This window comes from Sarcophilus harrisii, chromosome 4 (genome assembly GCF_902635505.1).
Source record: "Sarcophilus harrisii chromosome 4, mSarHar1.11, whole genome shotgun sequence".
Classification (NCBI taxonomy): Eukaryota; Metazoa; Chordata; class Mammalia; order Dasyuromorphia; family Dasyuridae; genus Sarcophilus; species Sarcophilus harrisii.
Window position 1 is genome coordinate 291,436,411 of NC_045429.1, and position 14,212 is coordinate 291,450,622.

The window sequence follows — 14,212 nt, forward strand, 5'->3', positions numbered from 1 at the left end:
TTCTGACATTTAAAGTAGATGATGTCACATTGGAGAGTAATATCACTTGCTAGAGAATAATCACATACACAACATTTATTCATAGCTATATTTATAACTGAGATCTTTTCCCCCATGTTAGGACTGTTGTGTATTGGAAGTTTATTCTTCTCTTTAGAATCTGAGTTTACTTTCATATCCCAAGGGAATTCCCAAGGGAAAAACCTATGAGCACCTCCACCAGTGGGTCATCAGATTCATCTCCATCGGATACATGATTCCAACTTTTCTTCAGGTTCATGAAGGGAGAAATATTCTGGGAAAAAAAAAACAGACCATCTCCATCAGTTCCTTAGCCCAGTCACTATATCAGAGACTGCAGGGAATTTCCTCTTGAGCAAGTCTGAAACTCTATACTCTATCTCAGTTGTGGTGAGTTATGCTCCCAATGGGAAGGCTCATTTGCTCTGTATTGCCTGGCTTATATTCTCCTCTATATACTCTGGTATGCTAGTGCTCTTCCTTGCCTTGGGACTACCACCCAGGACTCCAACCTGGATCTAAACAAGGGCAAAGAAACAGTATCCTGCCTCAGTGCTAGTAAAGAAATTCTTATAATCTCATAATCAGTTGTTTGAGCACCTTACCATCTGTGGGCTGAGAGCTCAGGAAAAAGCCAGTATTGATTAGGGAGTAGAATGTAAGATTTGGGAGTCAAGGAGACCCACATTTAAATCCTTCCTCAAATCCTTTCTAATAAGTCATTTATTATTAGCTCCCTCAAAGGCATCTAGGTAGCTCAGTGGGTAGAATGCTGGCCCTGGAATCAGAAAGACCTGGACTTAAATCTAGTCTTAGGTACTTACTGTACCTGTGGGAACCTGGGCAAGTTACTTCACCTGCTTTGACTAAGTTTCCTAAATTGTAAAATGAGCTGAAGAAGGTAATCACCTTTTGCCAAGAAAACGCCAATTGTGATCATGAAGCAGAGATGGCTAAAATGAATGAACAACAAAATTACTTGTTACAAACTGTTTTGGTATCCATCATTTCATCTGAGCCATACTACTGCCATAGGAGAAACCACGACTTCAGAAAAGTAAAATGAAAAGATAAGGATGGCAGAGTCCACTGGGACCTTCACTGGACTATAAGTAAATTCTGTATCACAATTACAACTTTCCCTTGAAACTTTTCAGATTATTCAATCAGCAAACATTCATTAAATACCTATTTTGTGTCAAGCATGATAGTAAGTAGTAGAGATACAAAGATATAAAGAAAAAAAACTTTGCCTTCAAGGAGATTCTGAATGGGGAAGAAAACATATACTTAACGAAAGGAAAACAGAAACATATGCAAAACATTTACTGAAAGGGAAAAAGATAGGTTTGCTAACAATTTCAAAGACAGCTTGTTTACAGGAGAAGAATTTCAAAGAGCACAATGGAAGGGTAAACCTAAAATAATTGGGATTAACTTTTCTATCAGATAGTTTGATCTGAGACCAGACTTTGGGCACTTTGCATAAGAAGAGTATAAAAGAAGTTTTTAGGAATTTTGGATATTATTATAGTAGATGCCAACATCCAAAATTACAGGATACACTAAGTCTAAACAACAAATCCTATTTAAGAACAATGCCTGTGCAACCACACACATTCATAAGTTCCAATTAACAGCCTACGATCATTTTATTATACAAGTAAATATAAATTTATTTTATACTTTATATACATGAGAATGTACATAATGTGTACATGGGAATGTACTTGATGAATGAACTTGCCCTGTAAGCAAATATCACTCTGTCTCCCCATTGCCTCAACTAGTTCTCTGAGCCTATTCAATATTTACTGAATTTAATGGAGCATATTCCTGACCCTTGTTCTCTGAGTAATAATGGTGCCAATGAAGCTGAAATAGGCTAGACAAGGCTAACAATCTGCCACTATTAAATCCATGCGCACTTAAATATAAAGATTTTCCATGACATAGATCATCATTTTTTAAGGCTTTATGCTGTTCCATTTCCAAAGCATTACCAGACCCTCCAACTCCTTTGACTGGGGCTTTGACTACTCTTTCCTAACTCTTTCTGGATTTGCTGATATTGGTAAATTCTATGGTTTGTCCGTAACATAACATTCTTATTACTCACTATAATACAGCTTAGGCCATGTCCTTTCTCCACCCAATATCTTCTCTCACTCAATAGACTTGTTAATTATTCAGTCATTGGCACAAAAAGCACCCACAGTGGTCGAGGACTGAACAACTCTTTTATATGCCTATTTCCTTTGAGAGTCACCTTCAAGAGGAGACCCTGAAACTCTAAAAATCCTTGAAGGAGAAAATCTCCTTCAACCCTGCCTCTGTGAGAGACTGCTCCAGGGAATCAGATAACCTAGGTGGGGCTGGTTGAGTGTTGAGGTAGAGAATTCCAACCCTATTCAAATGTAGATCTTCCATTCAATTCAACTCAAGCTGTACTCCGGCCCCATCAAGAGCAACCCCCAGGGCATAGCCAACTTGAGTTGTCCAAGCCCGGACTAAGACATTCAATATAAAAGAGCCAAACTAAAATCCTCTCTTCCCAGAGGTTCCAAACATGCCAGCTTCATGGTTGGGATGCCAAGGAGCCTCTGTCCACTGAAATATTCTTTTCCAGTGTTATCCTCTCTTTATCCTCACCTATTTCCCAAACCAGACTTTTTGCCTCTCTGTCAGGATTTCTAACCTTATTTCCAATCCTCATAATAACCCTTTTTAAATCTAGGTTTTCCGGTCTGTAAATTCTTTTACAGAGAACCTCGTGCCACCAGAAGGGAGTTCCCAAAACTCCCTACCCTTGCACTGAATCCCAAGGGGTTACAGGGGAGCCAAACCTCTCCATTTGGTTCCCTGAACCTCGAACCTGCTACCTTATCATTTAACTCACTGACCACCAGAAACCTTAATCTCATTTTGGTTCCCTTAATCTAAACCTTATCAACCTTACCTTTTTTTAAATGTAAAATATGGTTTTTATTTTTAAATTCATTTTCAGCAAACAAAAATCTTTCTTCTCAATACTCCATATTAAAAAACTCTTTTAAAAATATGTGGTCAAGAAAAGCATGTAGGAACATTATTGGCCATTGGTCATGGCCAAATCAATATATGTCTCAATCTGCACCTTCTTTGTCAGAAGGTAGTGTTGTGCCACAGTTCCCTTTTGCTGTTCTGTTTCAGTTTCCTTAATTTTCCTGCCTCGATTTCCCTAAATTGTCCTGCCTCGGTTTCCCTGAATTGTTCTGCCTCAATTCCGAATTGTTCTGCTCAATCCTGCAACACCACACTTCCATCCTAATTATCATGATCAGATAAGGAGAAAGACCTTCTATCATAGACATCATGATTCTAGACTTTCCCTACTTAGAATGTCCAGTGCTTCCCCCAATTCTGTCATTGTTCTTCTTGATTCTGACTTATCAGAATGTCTGGTGCTTCCCCCAATTCTGTCATTGTTCTGTTATGCCACAGTTCTCTTTTATTGTCCTGACTCAGTCTCCCTAATTATCTTGACCCAGTCCTGTCTCAGTTTCTCTGCTTCAATTTATAATAATCAGCTCAAAGCTCAGTCCTGCAAAACCTCCCCTCCCTCTTTATCAGAATATTTGATAAGGATAGAAGATCTTATGTTTTAGAATATCAGAATGCCTCTCCCCATCCCAAGCTATTGGAATGTCAGATACCGTCTTATCAAGATGCCTTTCCCCATTTCCGGGGTTCCTCCCCCCACTAGGTCATCCCATTCCCCATACCCTGTCAGAATCAGATTGTCAAAGTCCCATTCCCACTCTCAGCACCCTGACTCGCCCCTGCCTCAATCTATCCCAAGTCTGAGCCATGTGTATATAGGTCATTGAGAACTCACATTGTTTGCTGTATTCTTGGAGATGATAGTCTTATTCAGCCCTGGGACCAAACCATGGATCCATTTGGTCCCAACACAATCTCTCCCTTTCAAATAAAATATTAAAAAATCTCTAATCTCTATCCTGCCTCAGTTTCTCCAGCATTACAGTAGGTGCCATATTTTCTTTACAAAATCCTAAGACAGCTACTTCCTTTTTTCTAGGACATATAACCATAAAAGAGAAAATACTGGAGAAGCATACTTAATGGGAATATTCATAAGGGAAAGGACTACAATGCTCACTTTCTTCTTCAGGAAGGAACATTTCTTGTGCTAGGTTAAATTTCAGTTGGACATTTCTTTTTCCTTAATTTATATATTAATGCCTATATGTAACCTATATATTAATGCCTTTCTCTGGACACAAGTTCAAATTTGAAAATCAGGTTTGAATTATTTAGCATTATCACTTACCTTCTTCTCATCTTGGGTTTCAGATACCTCTTCCCTGGACAAAGAAGAGAGAGAAGACTCTTAGAATATTTATAGTACTTTAAAAAATTATAAAATGTTGAAAAGAATCAAATGATTTAATCAGATCCTTATAGAGTCCTGGCTCAACAATATGACCATGTCCTTTCAGAGTCCTCTATAAAATTGTTTAATGGGAAGCTGCTTGACAGGACACAGTTGTGAGTAATAGTTTACATCATGTCCCTTTTTGCAGATCTCAATATATACTGGGAAGCTTTCTCTCTTTTTTGTGGAAAGCAACTACTTACCATTCAGTGACAGCTGATGCCTTTATGGCCCCTACTATGGTTCTTGAGCTGAATCTCACCAAGTTGTGTGTTAAAATAATAGCTTTATTCTCTTTTTCCTAATGAGATAAAAATTATGTCATTCAATGTGACTTATTCCAAACATTTTTAAATAAATTAATTTCTCTCTAAACTGAAGCTATGTGTGTACACACCCAACTAATTTGAATCAGTTTCAAAAACAAAAAGATAATTTTTTAATAGAGGAAGGTATCTACCTGATGTTAAATAACTGTTTTGATTGATTTTTTTTAAAATGCTTATTTCCGAATGAGCTAAATGCACCCTGAAATAGCTAATCCTTACATAGAGACTGACAGTTTGCAAGATTTCCTCAAAATGATCTATGTTCCAGGAAACCATTGCAGTTTTAAAGTTGCCTAAAACTAAAAGAAGCCATCTCAGGATAAGGTTGCCCCTGTGAGAATAGAGGTGTCTGGGAAGGAAGTATGCTGTAGGTCAATACTATTGGCATTCTGTATCTTCCAAGATGGGGCAAAGTTTCTGTGACCGAACTTTAACTTTAATTATTAGAATATGCAATCTTTTCTCCTTCTCAGTTCATGCTCCTTCATCCTAATTCACTTTTTCTGCCTTTAGACACCAGGAACTGAAAAGCAATCTTACCTTATCCTACTATTGTAGTTTGAAAAGTGATTTAAAGATTAAGAGGACCTAGATTTGAAGCATTTAAAGATTCTCACTTACTTTCTTGGCTCGAACTGCTCCCATGTCTTCCTCCCTACAAAAATAGGAGAAGGGTTGTTGTTGTTTTTAACACATATGTTATGTTATATGTTTATATACATACATGTGCATATGTTCATGTATGTATGTGTTAAATATATATTTGTATATTCTATATACATAGATATATAAAAATTGATGACAAGTTAAAAGATGAGGTAAATAAACCTTTGAAATAGAAGCTAGCTCAAGGAAAGGAATTTGAGGTAGAAATTATGCCAGGAGGCATACATAGAGAGAAATCAGATTTATAGTGGAAAGACGAGAACTTGTATTTAATTCCTAATTGTGCTACTTCCAATCTGTATTGAAAACAAGTCACTTAATTTCTTCAGGCCCCAATTTATTCATCTATAAAATGCGAAGGAGAGGAAGGTGATTTCTAAGATTTCTTCCAGCTTTAAACCTTTTCATCCTATCTTATAGGATCATATAACTGAATGATACCTTAGAGACCCTTTACTCCAGTTTCCTTATTTTCTTCTCCACTTCTCTGCCAAATAGACTATGAAGGAAACGATATGGAACCATAAAGTAAGTGATATAACATGTCCTGTGGGAAATTTTTCTTCCATTTTACCCTTTAGATAGATAAAGTCAGGATTAAATAAAAAACCTTGATGAGACATAAATCATCTTAGTGGGCAATGGGGAGAGAGGGATGTATCTTGCTGTGTTTTTAGGATAGACGCAGTTAGTAATTTTGACAATATTAAAAGATTGGTTATTTGATTGTAGGAAATTTATGAGTCTAGGAGACTTATGGGAAAATGAATTGACTATTTCCTCAGTTTCTAGTTACATATGATTATAGTTAAATAGTTAGAGGTGGAAAACTACTTGGTATATATATGTGGATATAGTAGGTATGGTAGATAAGAAAATGAAGATTATATATTATGTAACTCATGGCCCATTACCAAAACTCTCAGCTCACACAGACTGATTTTAGGAGCTTTCTTTGAATCTCTGTAGTCCTTCTCTGAAAGATCAAGGTCAGAGACATGGTTCAGGTATATTAAACTAAACCTGAACTTGACTTAGGGCCAAAACAAAGACTTCATCAGTTGGGCCATGAAGACTCAGTCTAAGGTAGATTCATTTCACATCTGGAAAATCTATCAAGTAGATACAAGGTGAAGAAGAAAATTACCTCATCATCAAGAACTTGTATGACACAATAATTAAGTGGACTGACCCTTCAGGTGAGAATCAGAAACAATGGAAGTCTGGTGTGATGTATTTGCAGTCCTGAAATATGAAAATAATCAGGGGAAGCTCTCCAGTATTTATAGATGTATATGGTGTCAGAAGACAAAGAATTATACAGAATAAAAAGATGGAGAAGGATTATGATCTGAATTAGAAGAGAATGCTTCCACACAAGAGTGAATCACAAATTCATAGCATTAAAATAGGACATAGTTGACACTGATGATATTTATTGCAACTACCTAGGTGCACAGGACCATCTCATGAAGCAGTCAGTTTTCAGAATCAGAAACAAGCAAAATAATGGTAGAATAGCTGGTACTCAGTTCTCTGCAGAAACATCTACATATAGGGGAGGAGATGAAAAGTGGGGCAACTGATAGAATCAAAAGGCTGTTTTAAGTACTATCAAATGAATTGCTTGATCAGCCACTGGTTCTTCAACCAGTCTCAGCATTAGCTATATACAGCATAGAAGACAGAATAGAAGAGATGTAGTAGCAGGCAGTGGTGAAACCTTGGAGCAGAAGGCATAGAAGAATCCCTGAGATAATGTAATGGATGGGCCACAACTACAGGTTCCAAAGTAAACCCACACTATTCCTTCTCCATCCCCACTTTCACAACCTCTACTGGTTCAATATTTTTTAAATGATTTTTATTCATAACTTTTGTTTTTACTATATTTCTGAGTGTATTCTTCCTCTCTCTATTATCCAGTGAGACATCATTTGTACCAAAGAAACAAAAGGAAAATCGAGTTAACAAAACTAGTCCAAAAAAATGAACTGAATCTGACAGCATATGTAATGTTTTGCACTCATAGTCTCCACTTCTGCAAAGTGGAAGAAGGGCATTTTCTCATTTTCTTAAAACAAAATTTAGTCTTTATATTTATACATCATTTAGCTTTGGCTTTTGTTATTTTTTTCTACTATATTGTTGGAGTTTTTGTATTTATTGTTTTCTTTGTTCTCTTTACTCAGCATATTTCTTTCCCATGCTTCTCTGAATTCTTCCTGTTTCTCTTACAGCATAGCTATATTTTATTAATACATATACCACATTTTATTTAGCCATTGCCTAACTGATGAAATTATGAATATTTTGGTATGCGACCTTTCTATCAATCTGTGATTGAAGGTCCACTCTCAATGCTTGCTATTATCACCATTTCAGTTCCTTAGCAGCATAATATCACCCATTTATTATTACTGTATAATGGAAGGATTTCCTTTTAATCTAGCCAAGAAAAATTAGATTTTCTCAAAAGAAATTACAAAAAGAATTATAAAGCAAATACTACAAAAGTATGTTAGACATGAATGAGTTTAGAGTATAGATTTCAGATCAATAAGCAGACAGACAAACAAATCCTGTATGGCATGGTTCTGAGTCATAGAAATATTTTAGTCATGAGTCAAAAATCAACAACTCAGCGATATGGTGGTTAAATTCATACCCTTGCATATAATTGCATAAATTAAATTCATTATCCTTGCATTAAGATGAGAGAAAGGGGGGACAAAAGATCCTTCCTTTTAGGGATTTCTTGAAGGCTATGGAAATTTCCTTATGACTAGAATAGATTTCATAACAAACACCTAAATTCTGGAGATCATTACAATTTCAACTCTCCACTCCCAAGTCTGCTGATATTATATATTTGAGACATGGCAACAATTTCAAGGGCTATAATGTCTCATTTCTATGGAAACTGGTATTTTGTCAAGTAATCATGACTAAATCTAAGATCAAATGAGACTTTCTGTGGCCATATATTATCCCAAGCTATCTACACCATTTGATCAGATATCTATCTAGTCACACTGCCAGTCACTCTGCTTTCAGTTTTTGTGATTATAGACTTCCATTCAAAGAGCCATAGAACAACAGAACTTGAAAAACTCTAAGAGAACATGGGGTCTAATCCTACCATTTTACAAAGGAGGAAAATGAATCTGAGAAGAGTGTAGTGGTTAGGGGAGACTAGAGCCTAAGAGTTAACTCAATGATTTTAGAGTTTGGAGGAATATCAGCCACAATCTTGCCAACATCCCATATAAAACAGAAATACCTATTCTATATCCTCTCCCCATTGTGTGGTTACATGGCTCTAATTGTTAAGATACTTTTCTCTATGTCAGGCTGGAATATGCCTTGCTAATATGTCCTACATATTGTCCCAAGTTTTGCCCTTTAACCTAAATAGGATAAGTCTGCTCCCCATTTTACATGACAGGGCCCTAAGAACATGAAGTCAACTTTCACAATTCCTTCTAAATCTGTTCTTCTTGAAAATAAACACTGACAATTCTTTCAAATGACCCTTGTACAGTATGATTTTGAATCTCTTCAGCACATTGGTCACTCACTTCTTGGATAGGTAACAGTTTATCAAATGACCCTTCTAAAATGTTTAACCATAAGTGAATACAATACTTTAGATTAGTTCGATATCAAATATACAGATGAAAAATTAGTCAGTTACATGCTTGTCCATTTAAAGTGGGGAGATAGTTAAGTGATCACCTAGCCATCTTTGTCAAGTTTATGACACCAGTAGAAGTAAAATACTCTTGTTAACCACTAACCCCAGTATATAGTAGCAAAGAAATGGATCTGAAGCATTTAAGTAATTGAGACCTAGCAGATGGAAGCAGAAAATCCCAAGCAGATCCCAAATAATCTGCTTGTAGAGAAAATGCAAAGGAAAATGGAGATGGCACTCAATTTGATGCCTAACAGAGAACAGGGTTATGACATCACCAGAAGACATCAACCATTCTGTAGCATTAGAGGTATGAGTTGTGCTGACTATACATGCACCACAATCACATATGGATGCCCACTCTAAATGTATTCTGGCCACATAAATGTCTGGCATCCAACCCTTAACTTCAGGTTCCCTTGTTCACAAATGTTCTCTGTGTCTGAGCCCTACCTCAGTGGTAGTAGGATAATCTGTGGGAAAGAATATACCCATTCTCCAACTGATAAATGGTCAAAGGATATGAATAGGCAGTTTTCCAGTGAAGAAATCAAAACAATTTATAGTCATCTGAAAAAATACTCCAAATCATTATTGATTAGAGAAATTCAAATTAAAACAACCTTGAGACAAAATTTTATACCTTACAGATTAGCTAAAATGATTGAAGGGAAAAGCAATTAAGGTTGAAGGGAATGTGGAAAAACTAATTAAGTGCTGTTAGAATTATGAATGCTCCAGTCATTTTGGAGAGCAATCTGGAATTATGCTCAAAGAATTATTAAACTTTATATCCCCCTAGATCCAGAAATACTACTACTAAGTTCCTTTCCAAAGATTAGAGAAAAAGGAAAAGTAGCTATATGTTCTAAAATGTTTGTAGCATGGAAAAGAACTGGAAGTTGCAGGAATGCCCATCAACTAGAAAATGGCTGAATAAATTGTGGTATATGATTGTGATAGAGTACTACTGTATTATAAGAAGTGATGAGCCCAATAATCTTAGAAAAACATGGAAAGACTTGCACAAATAATGAAGAATAAAATGAGCAGAATCAAAAGAACATTGTATACAGTTAACAGTAATATTGTTTTAAGAACAACTTTGAGGGAATAAGTAATTTTGACCACTATAAATATCTAAATTAATTATAAAGAATATAAAGATACTACATCTAGAGGAAATAAATAGAAGTATGCATAGAATAATTTCACACCACATATATCTATATACATATAGATATATAATTTACACACACACAGAGCCCTATTTATGTCTATTGGCAGCCATCTCTAGGGAGGAAGGGGGAGAAGGGAAGAAAAAAAGGAAATTTACATGACAACTTTGTTATGTATTTTAAAAGGATAGCAAGTTGTATGTAAAGATTTGCAGTTTTATATGCAATCATATTTATTATCTTATGTCATAGAAATGCTTATTTTATTACATAAATAAAAAATTTATATACCATGTTTGCATAGGAGGACCTTTTCTTGTCACTTTGTTATACTGTTCATGGCTTTTGTTTTGAACTAATGGTGCTCTGGCTGATTCATAAAAGTACATATATCAGTGGGGTCTCAAAAACTATGATTTTGGGTGGACACTAATCCTCAGAATTTTATGAACTTAGGGTAGCTTTCTAGGGCTCATGTCTACAGGAGAGCCCAAGTGTTACATATTCAAACCAAAATGCTTTGTTCAATAAAAAAGCAGCATATCCTCAATAAAATGAATGAATAAATGATTAAAAGAGAACTGACAAGGTCTGGTGGTGCAAAATGGAACAGATTTGCACTAAACATAATTTTCATGGGGAAATTTGTTCAGAACTGTAGGAGCTTGTCATGGGATACTTCTCAATTATTTTATTTCTATAAATCCACTCACCTTGCTATTCTAGCTCCCACTAGGGTCCTGGAACCGAATCTCACTAAATCATGTGCTGACAAATTCCTCCTCTTCTCATCTGGAGAAAGCTAGGTAAAAACGATTACATGTTACTCATAGTATACTAAACATTGTCTAGTCCATATTTATATTAAGATACAGAAGAACTAGGGCCTATTTCTCTTCTTAATAGATGAAAAAAACAACTAAAGTGTCCAAAGGTCATGAATAACTATATAAATAGTTTAAAAGCTCCTGTAATGGAGCTCTAGCCAATCCCTGGATTATGCATAGATATTTCTTGTCAAGGTTCACCCCCAAGCTATCATGTCATCTCACGGACTGCATCGATCTTGAAATATAAATTAAAAGTCACTCTATAATAAATAGATGCTAAATTGCATGAATAGGTACAGAATTTTAGTCTTTTTTAAATCATATTTTATTTTTCCCAATTACATGTAAAGATAATTTTTAACATTTTTTAAGAAGTCTGAATTCCAAATTTTCTCCCCTGCAAGATGATAAGCAATTTGATAAAGATTATATATTTGCAATCACATAAAATATTTCCATATCAGTCTTATTATGAATGAATAAACAAACCAAAAGAAAAAACAAACAAACAAAAGTAAATCATAATATGCTTCAATCTGCATTCAGACTCCATCAGTTCTTTCTCTAGAGGTGGATATAATTTTTCATCATTAGTCCTTTGGAATTGTCTTAGATCATTATATTGTTGAGAAATAGCTAAGTCATTCACAATGACAATAAAAGTACAATATTGCTATCCTGTGTACAATGTTCTTCTGGTGGTACTCATTTCACTCTACATCAATTTGTGTAAGTTTTTCCAAGTTTCTTTCAAATCAGCCTGTTTGTCTGATAACACAATATTTCATTATAATCATATACACAAATTTTTCAGCCATTCTCCAATTTCCAATTCTCTACCACCACAAAAGAGCTGCTACAAATATTTTTGTACAGTTAGGTCCTTTGTCCTTTTAAAAACAATCTCTTTGGTGTACAAATCTAGTAATGTGGATCAAAGACTCCGCACAGTTTTATAGCCCCATGGGCATATAGTTCCATTGCTAATACATTAGTGTCTCAATTTTTCCACATCCCCTCCAACATTTATTATTTTTTTCTGTTGTACTACTCAATCTAATAGGTGTAAGGTGGTACCTCAGAGTTTTTAAATGTGTATTTCTCTAATCAATAACAGTTTAGAACATTTTTCATATGATTATAGAAAGCTTTGCTTGTTCACATCCTTTGAGCATTTATCAATGAGGAAATGACTTGTATTCTTATACATTTGACTCCATTCTCTATATATTTGAGAAATGAGACTCTATACTTGATTCCCAGCTTTCTGTTTTCATTCTACTCTTGGATGCATTGGTTTTATTTGTGCAAAACATTTATAATTTAATCTAATCAAATATCTATTTCATATCTGGTATTGCTATCTCTCTTATTTGGTTATAAATTCTTTCCTTTTCCATGATAGATAAATTATTTCTTGCTCTCTTAATTTGCTTATGCTATTACCCTTTATGTCTCAATCATATACTGGTACTGAATAAGTAAATTAATTTAGGTAAAATTGTCACCTTATTATATTAGCTTGGTCTACTATGAGCAATTAATATTTTTCCAGTTGTTTAGATGTGACTATTTGTGAAAAGTAATAGAATTCTTATAGTTCCTGGGTTCGTCTTGGCAGATAGATTCCCAAATATTTTGTTATTTACAGTTATTTTAAATGGAATTTCTCTTTCTATTTTTTGCTGCTGGGCTTTATTGGTAACATATATACTGATTTATGTGGATTTATTTAATATCCTACAACTCTGTTAAAGTTTTTTAGCTGATTCTCTAAGTATACCATCTTATCAAAGAGTGATAGTTTTGTTTCTTCAGTCAGGCACAGAATTTTAGCTAATTTTTTTTCTTCTCCAGAGTCTACCACAGTACTCTACACAGAGTGAATCCTTAATATTTGTCACACTATCCTCCTAATTCCAGAGATCCAGATACTACTTTTCTTCACTATTTCTTATAGTATAGTTGCTTGCAAATGTTTGTTAACTAATTGAAGTACAATGTACATATTTTGTATTTATCTATGTACATGTTGTTAATCTCCAATAAAGGGTAAACTTCTTGAGGGCAAGGAATTTTTTGTGTTTCTATGTACAGTGCCTGGAATAGTATTTGGCACACAGCAGTTGATGAATGTTTTTGAATGAATGAATGGTTATTTTCTAAAAAAAATAAATAAAATAAAATAAAAATAAAAAAATAAAAAAAAATTAGGGCTTTAATCAACACATTTTTAGTTTACTGAAAAAGAATCAAGCAATTCAACAAAAAAATTTTCTTAAGTTCCAAGAACTATGGTATTTCTTTTAAAGGCTGACAGTTGTCTTGGGTCTTACTCTACAACTTTCAACCAAATATACCGAAGTCATATATTCCTTGGAATTTACCTAGCTTGCAAGGATTATAGGATTTTAGAACTGGAATGAACCTGAGGTATCATATATAATAACCACTCCAATCCTCTTATTTTAGATATGAAATAACTGAGACTTAAAAATAAGATTAAGAATCTGGTGATAAAGAAATTGAAAGATGAAATTGGAATTCAAACCAAGGTTTCCTAACTTCACTCTAAAGTCAAGTGTAAATAAATGTTTGTGGTTTACATAAAAACTTTGCAGTGTTCTGATTACAGACACAAGGAACAGTGATGACTGCAGTGATTTGTTAGCAGAAAAAATATTAAATAGGATGTAATAGTCAGGTTAACCACCTTTATATATATATACTTTTCTAAAATTAGGCTAAACAAAGTCCTTTAAAAATGTGCCCATTGGGATTCTCAGGTTCAGATTGTGTTTCTTGAATTGGGTTCTGCTGCCCCCTAGTGCCTTTCTAATTCCTTCTCACAACTCTTCAAACATAATTACACTCTACTCTTCACCTTTACCCCAAGGTTACACACACACACTTCTTACTTATTAGGAAAACTAATTAATAGATATGAAAAACAAGTGGTATTAGTATCTACTACTGTAATAATAATGATAATAAATTGTATTTCTTTAAGATTTACAAAATACCTTTTTTTTCCCCAACAACTCTGGAAGATA

The 14,212-nt window shown here is 34.6% G+C and overlaps 1 protein-coding gene across 1 annotated transcript in view; it reads right to left on the bottom strand.

Moving 5' to 3' along the window:
- Positions 1 to 40: 40 nt before the first annotated feature.
- Positions 41 to 14,212, bottom strand: part of LOC100916730 — a 79,815-nt gene continuing 65,643 nt past the window's right edge. The window contains exons 12-16 of the mRNA XM_031965503.1: positions 11,043 to 11,131; positions 5,410 to 5,443; positions 4,663 to 4,760; positions 4,355 to 4,388; positions 41 to 295 (exon numbers count right to left, since the gene is read on the bottom strand). Coding sequence (XP_031821363.1) covers positions 173 to 295; positions 4,355 to 4,388; positions 4,663 to 4,760; positions 5,410 to 5,443; positions 11,043 to 11,131 — 378 coding nt within the window. The 3' untranslated portion in view covers positions 41 to 172. The remainder of the gene's footprint in view (positions 296 to 4,354; positions 4,389 to 4,662; positions 4,761 to 5,409; positions 5,444 to 11,042; positions 11,132 to 14,212) is intronic.